Below are 14,160 nucleotides of genomic sequence, written 5' to 3' on the forward strand. Positions count from 1 at the left end.
ATTATCTAATTGGTAACATTGGTAGCCATGTCATTGATTTGCCTGGATACTGTGTCGACAGAAAGTGGTATTTTCTGTTTTTTCCTTCTTCCACACCTATTAAAACACTGACCGAATCCACTGCAGTAGGCAATATGAGGTTTTCTACGATTGTATGGTTTTTAAACAACTTAACTACTTTTAATGCTATGAGATAAGTTGCTTCAAGTGTACTTTTATCAGCATGGGTTGACTTACAAAAAGAAGCTTGTTGACTTTTCACAGTATGTAATTTTCTTTTGAAAAATTTCAAGGGTTTGCTTTTATGATCCAGATGTTTATTTCCAAATGTTGAATTAAATTTGATGGATTCATGTTTTCACCAGATAGAACTTGAAAGTAAACAACGCAATATAGGTTTCCATCTATGAGGTAAAACCATAATTTAAATAGCTGACATTGTATAATCTTGTATTTTTACCAAAAGATGCACTGAATGTAGAAGGCGCCTTTCATTTTTTAACAAGTTTATCCATTTTGCATAAAAATTAAATTGGAAAAAAAACAATTACGCCATTTGACCACATACTAAACAACCAAAACTTTAATTATTATGTTCAATGAAACTATGCTTTTATAAACTCAAATAAGGCACCAGACATTCACTTTGCATTAAAAACTAAACTAATGTTCTGCAATCCCTTACACTTCTTTTATACTGCTAAGAGTATGACGTATTCCAACATACCATATGCATGTTTGAACATGACTGTCTCACAGCAAATATTATGCAAGCAGACCAAATTATAAGGAGCACATGTACATCAAATTGGAACCTGTATATTGCACATGTTTGTACACATTATACATGCATGTTCATACCATTGCTATCAAAGCAGCTACATAGTTTTAACTAGATTTCATCGGGTTGGGGTTGTGGGGGGTTGAAAAATATTCATTATAGAAAAGACCTGTTTTATTTTATGTACTTTCTCACTTCTCAAAAGAAATAATAAACTCTAAATATTAAAAAAAAGGTTAAGCTATGATCTATGATATACTAACAGAACCCCACCACCTAAGTAGACTACACAAATTAAGAAGGACAGTTATGAAATAATTAGGAAGTTATGAAGGTCATTTCAAATTGTTAGCATTTAAGGAAAGAATGAACGTAAAGCTTTCACATTCAAATGAAGCTTATCACCAATTACAAAAAACCATTCAAATCTTAAAATAGTAAAATTAGGTAAAACACAGCTTACCTGGTAACCCACAAGATGCACCATGGTATGCCTCCAACCATGCCTGTGCACCAAGTTGCTCATGTTCAGTAACCAGAAAAATTATGTCTTTGGCCCAGTATTTCTGCCCTGAATAAAAATAAATTAACAGATAAAACAAGCATGAACTTTTTTATTTCTTCATTGCAGGTATAAATAATGTACTTAATTATGTTCTATTTCACAACCTTAAAACTACCTATTCAAGACATTCAACGTTTCTCTTTCTGAGATGAAAAAATTTCTAAGATTAATTTTGTTGACTTGCATTACTCCTGGCAATTTCTTTCCAGTCCCCAGTAATCAGTTGTAAATGAGAACAGTAAGGGGGTGTGATCCCCTTCAAATAATTGTTAATAATGTAAAGTTACTGAAAGAAAAGATTTTAAAATTTTATTTAAGGCAAAAATATTTGTTTCCCTCTAGCACAAAAGGTAGAATTTGTACACCAACCTAATCCACTCAACACCTCCAGCATTAAAATCACCTACGGTAAGAGTATTGTAGGAAGATTCTTAGTTCAAAGAGCTAATTCAACAGAATTAAAGTCCCTCTAAATGAGGTGGAAAAGTACAGGTGAAGATTATTGGCTTGATACAATCCAGTTGTTTTCTGGAAAGAAAATTATATAAATATTCCTGGCCAGTAAATCTTATGCCTTGAAACTCCTCAAAGACACTTCCTCCTTATGAATTTTTATTTTTCTGTTTAGCCTCCAGAACCACCACAATGTATTACTTCAGAGGATGAATAAGGATGATATATATGAATGTAAATGAAGTGTAGTCTCGTATAGTATAGTCTCAGGTTGACCATTCCTGAGATGTGTGTTAATTGAAAAATTGTTTATTGTTAAATAGCTTCCTTTAGTTTTCTAATAGTTATGTCAATTGTTTACTAACAGTAAAAGTTCACTAATATTTTTAATTAAATTTCTATGATAATAAATAATAAGTTCAATTTTTGTAATTTGATTGCGAGAAATCTGTAGTGCTGTTAAGAGATACAATGAGAGGCTCAAATTTGTTTTCTATTATATTATCCAATTCCCAATAATGTACTTAAACAGTAACCGTTACATATATTAAACAGTTCTTCCATTCCTGCTGGCCCATTTTATCAATGGCTTTTAAGCATACATTTTTAATATCAGATATTTTAAAAATAGTATTTTCTGACGCTATGAAACTTTTTATTTATACCTAAATTATCTCAATTGGGTTGAGTTTACAATAATAGAGAGATAATCAAAGCACAGTTTTACTACTGATCTTGCTAACTCATCAATTTTACACGCATTAAAATAACTTTTAATACACAAAACCCTTTGCAATAATTGCACCTTTGTAAGTTCATTCTCTTGAAAAATCACTCCTTTGGAACTAATCCAAATTTTGGTATTACTCTTTTTCCAAGACACGGCTGGAATTTCTTCTTTTTTACGAATGATAAGGGACGTTGTCTAAGAAAATAACTGAATTATCTTCCAGAATAGGGTACACATCGCTAAACCATTTCTCAAAAGACATCTCATTCATCTCATTATGATAGTCTCCTGTAGATTTAGATTCAAAATTCAGAGACCACCACTGACAAACCCACTATCATTGTCAAGTTACATAATTATGAGATGCCTACCTTTACCCAATGGAGTCTTACCTGGTTGATAAGCCACACAGAAAGGCTTCTTTTGATAAATTCACAGCTTTATCTTTCCAAACAAAACTGTTTGTGTGACCTTCACTGACCCAAGTTTCAACCACATAATATATTTTATAGCCTTCTTGTTTCATTTTCTTTATTTCAGTGAGGTAATGTTTTCGCCATATAATATCATCCCTGTCAATTAAAGCACTTTCCTGGGTCTGCTTTTCATGTTTAAAGTCATACTTTTTTAACAATTTACAAAAAGTTTTTCTTCAGAAATCTGGTAGATCAATATCACTATTTACAATTTGTAACAATTTTTTTATTGTAAGCAGCTCATTTTGAAAATATAATTAGTGTACTTTTTAAGAATCGCGTTTTCATCAAAATTGTCAACTTTTTCTTCAATCAACCAATGGGGTTAGGAGACCATAATTCATTAATAAATTTATACTCACAAATCACATTGTACAGTGAAGCAGCACAACTTCCACTTATATAAGCAGTCTTATTAATGATATCCAAAATCACCACTGTTGGATTACTCTGTAAATTGCTTTTGTAATCATTTAAAATGATACATCTTTCCACATGACTTATGGGTTTTTTCATGGCCTTTATTCAGAGGTGTTATCCATAATTTTGCACAATTATCAGTTGAATCAGTATCAGACATGGTATCAAATAATGGTACAACTCAAGCCGTACAGACACAAATCTAGGAATATATTACACTCACGTTCCAGTGTACTTAAAAAAATTGCATTATATTAACTTTAAATAATATCAGAGTAAATAAATAAGTAACAGAAACAAAAAACTGAACACGAGAACAAAAGAGTGATCATATGAAAAAATCAAAAGTTTTAATACTGAGAAGAATAACATTATATAAACATTTGATTACATGACTACTATGTGACTAATTATAGAGTGACTAATATGAATAATGATTATAATGTTGTATATACATATGGCAGTGTTATGAATTGGCACTAATACACAGGACATGATTCAGCAGAATCATGATAAACTCACTCACACAAATGCAATGTTGGTTTATTCTTCGCTCTAAAGCTAACTGAATACAGTATAGTTAGATGTTTGGACAAATAGGGAAAAGCTACTTGACAAGTTAAATAGTAACTCTAGTATAAAATATAATAATTTACTTTCTATAGTTAAGTATTTACTTAATACAGTACGTATGTTACGTACAGTACAGTATTCAAAATACAACAGAAAGCTCAGTTTCATCTTATGCATCTATTAAGTCAAAATGGAACTCCACTAATTACAAAGGCTATTGTTTAAGTAAGTCCGATTGGCTGCAGCTATGCAAATTTTGCACGGCTGTTGAAACACACATGCCTTGCACAAATGTACACTATTTGCAGTTGTAGCATCACTGGGTATGGTTTATATTGTGAAGTTGAAATGTTTCAAATAATTAAGCAGCCTGTCAATTGTGAAATACAGTTTGTGATTTGATTTTTGACCGCAAGGAATGTGTCAGCAGAAGACATTCATCACCATTTAACATTCATCAGATATGTGAGGTTTATGGGCCTAATTCAATGAGAGGCAGCAAAGTGTGTAGATGGGTAAGAATGTTCAAGGATGGGAGGGACAATGCCCATAATGAATTGCCATCAAGCCGAACTTCTGTAATCACAGAAAATTTGGTGTGCGAATTTTATGCTAAAATTTGTGAAGAACGGCGATTCACAATTCCACTATGTCACAAATATTCCCACAAGTTTCAATGTCAGTGCTACACAAAATTGTTTCTGAAATCTTGCAGTTCAAAAAACTGTGCTTGTGATGGGTTCCCAGGCTGCTTTTTGAAAAAACCAAACACAGAGAATAGTGCTTTAACTTTTTTGACCCAATACAGTAAAGGAGATAAACTTTTGGACCACATTGTCACAAGGGATGAGACAAGGGTTTCTTGCAACACTCCATCATCAAAATGGCAGTCAATGGAATGGTGATAAACATCTCCAATTAAAGTGAAAGCCAAACAGACAATGTCGACACACAAAATGGCAACTGAGTTTTGGGATAGTCATGGTGTCCTGTTAGTTGATTTTATGTCCTAAGGATCAACAATAAACTCAGTGGTATACTGCGAGACCTTGATGAAGCTTCGCCATGCCATACAGAATAAGCAATATGGCCTATTGTCAACTGGAGTTTTGCTGCTGCATGACAACAAACAACCTCAATCTGCTTCTAAAACTCAACATTTAATCAAATTTTTTGGATGGAAGCAAATGGACCACCCACTGCCCGGCCTTGCTCCAAGCGATTACTACCTATTCTGCTACCTGAGGGAGCTTCTCAGCAGTCAGCTGATTTCTGACATGGGCATAAACAATTTAGTAAAATGCTATGACAAATGCTTAAACAAACAACATAACTATGAAGAAAAGTAACATAAAGTGTAAAAAATGAAATAAAAAAATGTTTTTGATAATATCTTTGCTAGTTTTGTTGTATTAAAAAATGGAAGTTATTTTTAAGTAACTTATGAGGGCTATTTTTAAGTAGCCCTCATAAGTTAGCCCCAGTAGTCAACACAAAAAATTAATGAAAAAGAAATTGATAATAAAGAGTTAACATTAATAGCATTAAATTTAACTATACATACTATAGAAAAATTTTGCAAGAGAAAGCATGAGAGGCATTAAATTTAACTATACATACTACGGAAAAATTTTGCAAGAGAAAGCATGAGAGCAAGTCCAGGAGCAGTTGTTGGATGAACACTTGAAGGTGGACGATAAGGAACTGATAGTACAACTGCTTCCATGCTTGAACTTCGAGCTGCCCTCAATATACCATATACATTACGGCCTGTGAATTTCTAGAATAAATTAAAAGAAAACAATTTTTTAGTATAAAGTAAAATATGCCTAGTTCCTCTATAAGTAAAAATATGGGAGTCAGTTACAGACTTAACCCAAAGAATGGATAACGTAAAAATAAATATAATTTAATGCTTTTGACTTTTTTTTAATTTAAAATCAAGAGACACTAAGAGAGTGGGTTAAAACTGATAAAAGACCTCTCTTTATTTCTATTCATATAAAATCCATAAACTGATAATTTATTTTTAATTACCAGAATTTTTTTGTTTTTTATACGAGTGAATATCTATTTGCTGCCACCTGTCTATGTTTATATTAATCATGTTCTTGATGCCATAATTGACTGGAAAAGCAAATTCAATGATTACTTTAAAGTAAAATTTACTTTCAATAAATACTGTAATTTATGCAAAAAAAAAAATATATACCCGTTTAATGCTGTATATAAAATACAGTACTAAATTTTCCCATGATACAAAAGAGAATACGTACAGTACTATACATACTGTTCACAGTATACTGTATTACGCTATGTTACAAATTACCCTGCATAAATAAAAATAAAAATTAGTCATATCTCAGAGATGTAACTGATAAATTCGCATTTAACATTACATAAATATTTACATTTTCAGTAACTCATTGCCAATCATAATAGGTAACGACAGACAGACAGCCTGGCAATGGCACACAGTCATCGCTGTTTTGGCTACATACTGTAAACTAGCCTTTATGTCTACTGCTTTGTGAATCATACTTAACACACTCTCATCACTCCTTATCTTAAGTAATAATTTTTATTTAAATTAATTGCCACTATATGTAACTTATCCATGTGTCGTTATTGTTCATTACAACAAAGTCTTCTTTACTGTGCGTATGTGTGTATGCACTTTTGTTTTCCATTAATTCATTGAATTTGCCATTTTAATTTTTATTTTTACGGATTCATATTACAATTCAGTAACTAAAGTACAGAATTGTACAGTGGGATTTTTAGTTTAGTGTTCTTCTAGATAATGTGTATAACAATTACAGCATCAAAAATTTGAGTTGTGTTGGACTTAACAAAAATCAAAGTAATCAAAGCCAGCGAAAAAGAAAAACTATCTGTTAAAAACTTAGTCGAAAAATTTGGTATAGGCAAGACATAAATCTATGAAATTTAAAAAATAAAATACAGTTAAAAGGGAACGGTTCAAATAAAAGCCATATGCGAAAACTGATAACAAAGAAATTAACAAAATTGTTTGGGAGTGGTTTGTGAGTGTGAGGGCAACAAAGTTACCGATTTTAGGAGAAATTGTACAGCACTAAGCAAAGGAAATTGCAGAGAAATTAGGTAGCACCAATTTCAGCACTTCGAAGGGTTGGAAAGTTTTAAAAAACGGCATCAAATTGTGTTTAAAGAAGTATGTGGCAAGGCTGAAGATGAATGTGATGAGACAGTAACTAACTTGCAACTTTGACTGAAAATTATGAACCTAGAAATATTGCAAACAGGGACAAAACCAGACCTTTTTTGTCATGCACTACTGAGTAAGACTCTTTGCTTGAAAGGAGAACATTGTACAGAAGGGAAGCATTTCAAGGAAAGGTTGCCAGTTTTATGACAGAACTGGAATAACTGTTAGTTATTGGAAGGGCCGATAAGCCAAAGTGTTTTAAAAACATTAATAAAGACAATCTTCCTGTAGTATGGAGATCCAACAACAAATCATGGACGACGTCGCGTATTATGAAGGAGCGGTTGGAAGGGTTTAACACATGAATGAAGCAGCAAAACAGACACGTTCTTCTCTTTTTAGATATCCAGATATTACATTAAGCCATATTAAATTAACTTCGTTCCCACAAAATACGACAAACATTATCCAGCTTATGGACCAGAGTGTAATTAACTGCCTCAATTTACACATCCGTAGATTTTTAATGAAATCTCTGTTAGCAACTACTGAAATGGCACAGTCAACTACTCGACTAAATCTATATCAATGCTTGATGCTATAATTTGGCTGTCAGAAACATTTAAATGCAAATCGGCAGAGACAGTTCAACACTGCTTCCAAAAAACAAACTTTCAATTGCACACGGCTAGAGAAACGGAACTTAAGATGACATTTGATGACTTGCAGGAAGAACTGAACAGGGAGGGCATTTTATGAAAATATAATTGCTGAAGATTTTGTTAACATGGACAAATTATTAGAGACTGAGGCTAACATAGAGAATATAGATGAATTTATTGACCACCTTCAAGAGAAAACTGACGACAAAAGTGAAGACTAGCAACACCACACAAGTTTCTTTTTTGGAGACTGAACCCCAAAAATCACTTTTTTGAAGATGTCACATCGAGTAGTATTGTTCGGCCCACCACTTTCTTCAAAGAATATAGTTTATCATAGTTTTAGGGAACAGTGGCAGCTCGCATATAGGCACTATGGAACTGCAGCACCCCCTATTTCCAGTTGATATTATTGATAACATTTAATATAATGAATTCATTTTTCTTTATACTTGTAAAATATATAATCCTAAGTTTAATGTCAGTAGCCACCCACCAGTTTATGAAAAAGATACAAAAATCTTTGTATGGATCTGTGCACATCACAGTTCCAGTGGTGTGTTTATTTATTGTGCGCATACGCATATAGGAAGCCACACGAGGCTGCAAAGGAGAGAGAGCACTGTCCCTCCCATAGTGCCAAACCTGAAGTGCTGATGGAAGGTAGTTTTTTTTACTTCACATGTGTATGGAACGTTCCTTGCTAGTTTCCTTTTCTAGTTTAGTTAGTGGAAGGAATATGAAAGTGGTTTAGTTGATTGTTTTTGATCAGAAGATGGGGGAAAGTAAGGGATCTTTAATTGCCAAATCTTTCCAAAAACTTGCTGGAAGGGTGAAAGAGAAGGTAATTAGTAAAAACTAATTATGTAATTGTTTCTGTCTACAGAAATTTAAATTAAGAACCATTGGACTACAGTGTTTTTAAGCGGACATTTCATTATTTATTCGATTAAACTGAATAACATCAAACCGTGTACCATATTCTTGAATGTGATAAAGTGTAGAATTAGATTATTATCCTCCTTTCAGCTATTCTATTTGATTCATTTTTTTTGGTTCTTTTATTTTATAGAAAACTTTAATCATGGCCTTGAAGAAAAAAATTTTCTGGAGCAGCACCCCCACTAATTTTAGCCACAATCTGCCACTGCTACAGTATAGACAAATACAAAATTTTAACTTATATAAGAATACATCTGTTCAATATGTATGTTAATGGAGCTCTAAATCAACAAAGAAAATGTTAGTTGATAGAAGTAAATTTACATAGTGACCATGAGTGTAATAGATTATATGCTTTTGAACAGGTGATGGAAAATGAGGATAATATCAACTATATGTTTAAGAAATTGAAAGAATATGAGGGATTGGGGGGGGGGGGTTGAATGATATATGTGGTGGTTGAGAAAAAGAAAGGATTTATAAACAGAAGTTAGAGTTGTCAAGTGTAAAAATGAATTTATGTATCTAGGAATAACACTGACATATAATGAAGAGATGATGTAGATATTTTAAATCAAATTATGAAGGGGAAATAGCTATTAGATGACTTCATTCAGTACCTTGAGACTCCAACATTTAAAAAAGAACAAAAAGACGTATGTTTATATAAACATATATGTTTTATAAAGAAATATATGTTCCTTTGATTGAGAACATTTTACAGATGAAACAAAAATTTTGATAGTCAACAAGAAAATTGAAACAGAGAATAGCTTCAACAGATATGATGTTCTGGAGAAGATGCTGAGGACATAATGGACTACACAAGTAATCAAAGTAAAATACATCAATTGGGTGTAAGTACATTGCTGGGACAAACAATACAGAAGAAACAACCTTTGTGGTACAGGCACATATGGAGAATGGAATAGATAAAACTGTCCCAGAAAGTGTAGAAATGGAACTAAGATGAGCATACTTAGCTGTATAGTGACTATCACAACCATGAGATGATTAGATGGCTAACATTTTCTGATAGGAGGTTTAATCAAAATAATCTTTTCCTCTTGTACTCTCGTGCTTTACTTAAGCTTTATAATTTGCTGCTAATAGCTTTATAATTTGACAATTTTATAGTTCTTCGACTTTCTTTGTTTATATATGGCAAACATATTTTCAAAGAAATTGAAATATTTTATTTCACATGAGTGAATGTCATTTGGATTCAATAAACTCTCTGATTAAAACTAATTCAACTGATAATGTGAAGCAATAACATTATTAATTGCTTGGTATATTATATACTGACACTTCCAGGCCCAAAAGGGTAATTCAAGGTAAAGTTGTGCGTATAAGCATCCAGAGACAGTCGTCTGAAACGGGAGAGCAACCAAGCTGATGGTAAAGAATTAGAATGGTGAGCAGCTTCAGATTCAAGTTCTGCTAACAATGATCTCGCCTCATTATCCATATCATACTCCCCTTTAACCAATCCAGGAAGAAGAGCATTTTCAGAAAAATATGTGCCTGCAAATAATAACATAAATAAACTTAATAACAGGAACACCAGTAATAAATAAATGTACCATGTTGAAGTAAAAAACTGTTTACAGGAATCTTTGTTTCTATTAAATCTCTAAAATTCCACACTTAACAAAACTAACCAAATAATAAACCAAGAATAAATAAAGAGTAGAAGAAAAAATTGATTAAATACATTAGCAAATAGCTCAATTAATATACATTTCATCAAAATTATAATTTGCTAAGGTTCTGTCCATGATTCAGTGATGAGTTACTTAAAAATAGTTAGCCTTTGTAATAACAAAACAAACCAGATTTTATAATAAACTGTTTTTAATAAGTTACTTCAACATTTTTTCAGTTACTTTGTGACCATCTTTACTGATCAGTGCTGCTGCTATTCTCAATTATGTGCTGGTGTTATTGCGGCAGTTTAAAGAAGTGGTTTTCACCACTTTCATTACACCTTAATTTGTTACAATCTACTATAATTGTTATGTTATTAATCAAACTGTATGTTTTCTACCTAAATAAACAATAGAGTTGTCACAGTTTTTAAATATTCATTATGCCAATGAAAAGGAATTTGTTGCTTACACAATCTGTCTGATTATTTCTTATGACTGAGGAATTTGCAGTGAACCTGAGATATAAGAGGTAGCAGTCAGAGTTGCTATCTCTGTGCAATGATGTTCACTATACAACAGTTCCTGCAGAGAAAGAATGGAGAGCAGGGCATTGTGAATTGGTTGTCAGCATTGTTTGTGGTAATAAGCACTCCTGATGTCATCCATCCTTAGCCTATGATGTCATTACCATCCCTTAAGCAAAAATTTACTGTCCTTTGTAACAATTACTCTGCCTTTCATTAGATATGTTCTACGTTCAAATCCAGGTCAGTTTAACATTTTTCAAAGACTAAAAAATTCATTTCACACCCTAACAATAAATAAAAATTGGTATTAATGTAGTAGGCAATCTACCGCTGTAGTTAGTTCTTGTATGGCACCAATGAAACACTACATTGAAATAAGAAAATAAATAAATAAAATTATAAATATAATGTAATCAAACTTAACCTACACTCGCTAACCTTGATTAGCAAACGTAGGTTAGGTTATAATTAAAATTTTATTTATTTCTTTTCTTATTTCAGCATAGCATTTCAGTGGCATCATCTAAGAACTAACTAACTACAGCAGTAGATCGCCTACTACATTAATAACTAAAAATTTAATTCAATATCAGGTGTCAAAGTACACTTTTTAGAATGAATAAGTAATAATTAAATTAATAAAAAATTCCATAGTGGGTGGTTATGTAAAGATTGTACTATAGTTTTGAAGCAGAAGGTGAAATATATCCCTCATCTACGCAGCACTACTTGGCAGATGAATTCATGATTTAAATATTTATTTCATTATTAACTATATACCATTCTACAACTTTGTTTTAGAAAATGGCAGATGTGAAATAATAACAAGTGAATATCTCAAGTTTTATTTATATAATTGAAGAAAACTACAATAGAGATCCACAATATGCCAAATAGCTGGTGATAATATTTTGAGTATTGCGTAAAAGTATGGCTGATACAAACTGTTTAAAAATGTTCATATAGCATCAGACAATAAATCTTCACGTCATTCTTCAACTTGCTCAACATGAAAGTGTTATCAAAATTTTAAAGGAAACATTTTAGGATAAAAATCCATAACTTTAATGCTAATTATTAAACAAAAAACTGATAACACTATAATACAACTTAACACATACAATGTTTAAGTATAAATAAAAATATTTAATTACCATTGTTGAAATGATGGTGAGCTAGTAATAGAAACCAAACAACAGCACCAAAGTACAATATTACACAAACTTTACTGTGATATCGAAGTAGAAGTCGTCTCAAATGGCTGTGACTTGTACCCGGGTCAGTTAAAAGGCCCATAAAGTTTTTATTCATTTAACAAAAGTTGCTGTAAAACAAATAAACCACTTAACAGCATTACAATCTTTTATGCATCCATTTTAAATTAGTACACTTGAAATAAAAATTAAAACATTTATTGCCATCCATATACAGCAATCTACATGTAAATAATAGGCAAAAATCTTCTCGTTTTTTGATCTAATGAAGATACTTTCTTTAAAAATCGTAAGTCTCATGATTATATATATATAATATAACAGAAATATATAGTCCTGTTCAAAATGGATATACAATACGAAATTAGAATATTTAAAATTTTGTTTTTTAATTTATTACTAAAGAACATCGTCCTTATAACATTATATTGGTAATTCAATACAGAAATATTTTTGGTTTACAAAACCAATAAATGTTATGCAAGGGCAAACTAGGAACCAAGGTTCATTATGACCCCATACCACAAAACAAAAGACTATCAGTACATTAACAAATTAAAAATAGTTAATTTACAAAAAAAATACCCGCATGTGCAAAAATAAAGTTAGAAGAGCAGCATTCTCCCATGAAAACAAAATAGTGGTCTAAACAAATAAAGAAAAGAAGTATCTTATCTCAGTACTGTGATATAAACAATTAAAAGAAAAGCCACAATTAATAAAGTTAACAAAAATCAGTCTACATATATAAACTGAAACAAACCAAGGTGAGAATGTAAAGGGTGCCATCCTTACTTACAAAAAAGTAATAAAATCATTGTAAAAATCTGATCGATTTAAAAAATTTGAACAATTTTTAATGGCAGCAGAAATGAACATCTTCATAAATTCTTACTCTTTTAATTCATTTAATTTCTGATTTTATGTAGCAAATATATCACACTGTTGTGCCAATATTTACATCAAATAGGAAACAAACAGAAATAAAATCTGCTTAATTGGATAATCACTACAGCTCTTGTGTACAAAATTAGGGGCTCATACTTGAGATTCAGCTATTTTATTTCGACTTCACTACTTTTACTAGCTCGTATTTTGTAAATCAAAATTACTAGTATTACTTCAAAGATTATCTAGCTTGCCTGTTTATATCAAGTATATGAATGAACAATACTGTTATTTTAGCAAAAAATAAAAAATTAATTTCGTAAATACGAGAAATAAATAGTATTTACATAATTTTAAAAATCGTAAAGTTTACATCGTCATCCTTCAACTTTTTGATTTACAAAACATTGTTTGTTCGAGTTTTATCTTAAATATTTAAACAACACTAAAATACTGTATAATAATACATTTTCCATTCATAAACATTTCTTTTAATATACAATGAATTAAAAATATCTGATTACAAACCGGATCATTTAGAGGTTATAAGAGATTGTCATAAATTAACAAAATAAGAGGATTTATGAATTTCTTAACATATTTCCTCTACTTCAACAATAAATATTTTACTACAATTAAAAATGAATTGATACTTAGATATAACTCATTGTTTAATAAATTCAACAAGAATTCATACCCACTAAATAAAACTCAATCCGATCGATATAATATTTTTAAATGAAATTTATCGATAGTACGCGTTACATAGCAGCTAACTAGTTGTAGCAGAAACACTGGATATAGGACAATGTATTGAAATTTGTTCATTTTGAAGCATTAACTAGCGCTACTAAATGAGTGTTAGAACCGGTAGAACTAAATAAAATGAAACTGCGCATGCGCAGAGGTAAGACTGAAAACATGTTTTAAATTTGAACATATGCAGAAGTATTTTCAATAAAGTGACCTATTTTTATTGCATTAAAAAACAATTGAATTGTGAATATTTGTAAATTGAAAATAAATTTGTGAGTAAAAATCATGCGGAAGTGTGTTTTGTAAAACAAAAGATACGCAATTGAACAAT

The 14,160-nt window shown here is 31.1% G+C and overlaps 1 protein-coding gene across 4 annotated transcripts in view; it reads right to left on the reverse strand.

Annotated features, from left to right (window-relative positions):
• GAA1 (glycosylphosphatidylinositol anchor attachment 1) overlaps positions 1–13,896 on the reverse strand; it is a 55,609-nt gene extending 41,713 nt beyond the window's left edge. Inside the window, exons 1-5 of one of the 4 annotated variants that reach the window (XM_075367709.1) lie at positions 13,771–13,896; positions 12,126–12,295; positions 10,102–10,319; positions 5,619–5,778; positions 1,245–1,352 (exon numbers count right to left, since the gene is read on the reverse strand). In XM_075367709.1, coding sequence (XP_075223824.1) covers positions 1,245–1,352; positions 5,619–5,778; positions 10,102–10,319; positions 12,126–12,282 — 643 coding nt within the window. In that variant the 5' untranslated portion in view covers positions 12,283–12,295; positions 13,771–13,896. The other 3 variants (XM_075367724.1, XM_075367713.1, XM_075367719.1) reach the window with 3 other exon arrangements.
• Positions 13,897–14,160: the final 264 nt, after the last annotated feature.

Source organism: Lycorma delicatula, chromosome 1 (genome assembly GCF_047948215.1).
Source record: "Lycorma delicatula isolate Av1 chromosome 1, ASM4794821v1, whole genome shotgun sequence".
Lineage (NCBI taxonomy): Eukaryota > Metazoa > Arthropoda > Insecta > Hemiptera > Fulgoridae > Lycorma > Lycorma delicatula.